Source organism: Calidris pugnax, unplaced genomic scaffold, assembly GCF_001431845.1.
Source record: "Calidris pugnax isolate Ruff unplaced genomic scaffold, ASM143184v1 scaffold706, whole genome shotgun sequence".
NCBI lineage: Eukaryota > Metazoa > Chordata > Aves > Charadriiformes > Scolopacidae > Calidris > Calidris pugnax.
This window is the reverse complement of record NW_015091399.1, coordinates 20,518-20,869: the sequence shown is the minus strand read 5'-3', so window position 1 is coordinate 20,869 and position 352 is coordinate 20,518. Positions and strand designations below refer to the sequence as shown.

General features: G+C 62.5%; 1 protein-coding gene across 1 annotated transcript in view; it reads right to left on the bottom strand.

Moving 5' to 3' along the window:
• Window positions 1-352, bottom strand: part of ILVBL (ilvB (bacterial acetolactate synthase)-like) — a 19,513-nt gene that overhangs the window by 14,150 nt on the left and 5,011 nt on the right. Inside the window, exon 6 of the mRNA XM_014961402.1 lies at window positions 76-175. Within this exon, the coding sequence (XP_014816888.1) occupies window positions 76-175 (100 nt within the window). The remainder of the gene's footprint in view (window positions 1-75; window positions 176-352) is intronic.

Below are 352 nucleotides of genomic sequence, written 5' to 3'. Positions count from 1 at the left end.
CCCCCTCCATGATGTCCCCCACCCATGGACACCCCAAAACCCCTCTCATCCATGGTGTGACCCCCCAAAACCCACCTCATCCTCGGTGGCCTGAGGCACCTTCACGGGCAACGGGGACAGGTCCCGGGGCTCCCAGGCACCCGCAAAGAGGTTCCGGACGTAGTTTTGGAGGTACCTACCAGGGTGGGGGCGATGGACATTGGGGTGCCAGGACCTCTTGGGGGTGGTGTCCCACCAACCCCCCCCAGTCCATGGTGGTGGCCCCCCAAAACCCAACCTCAGCCCATCCCAAACCCATCCCACCCCATCCCATGATGTCCCCCATCCACAGAGACTTCAAAACCCATCAATC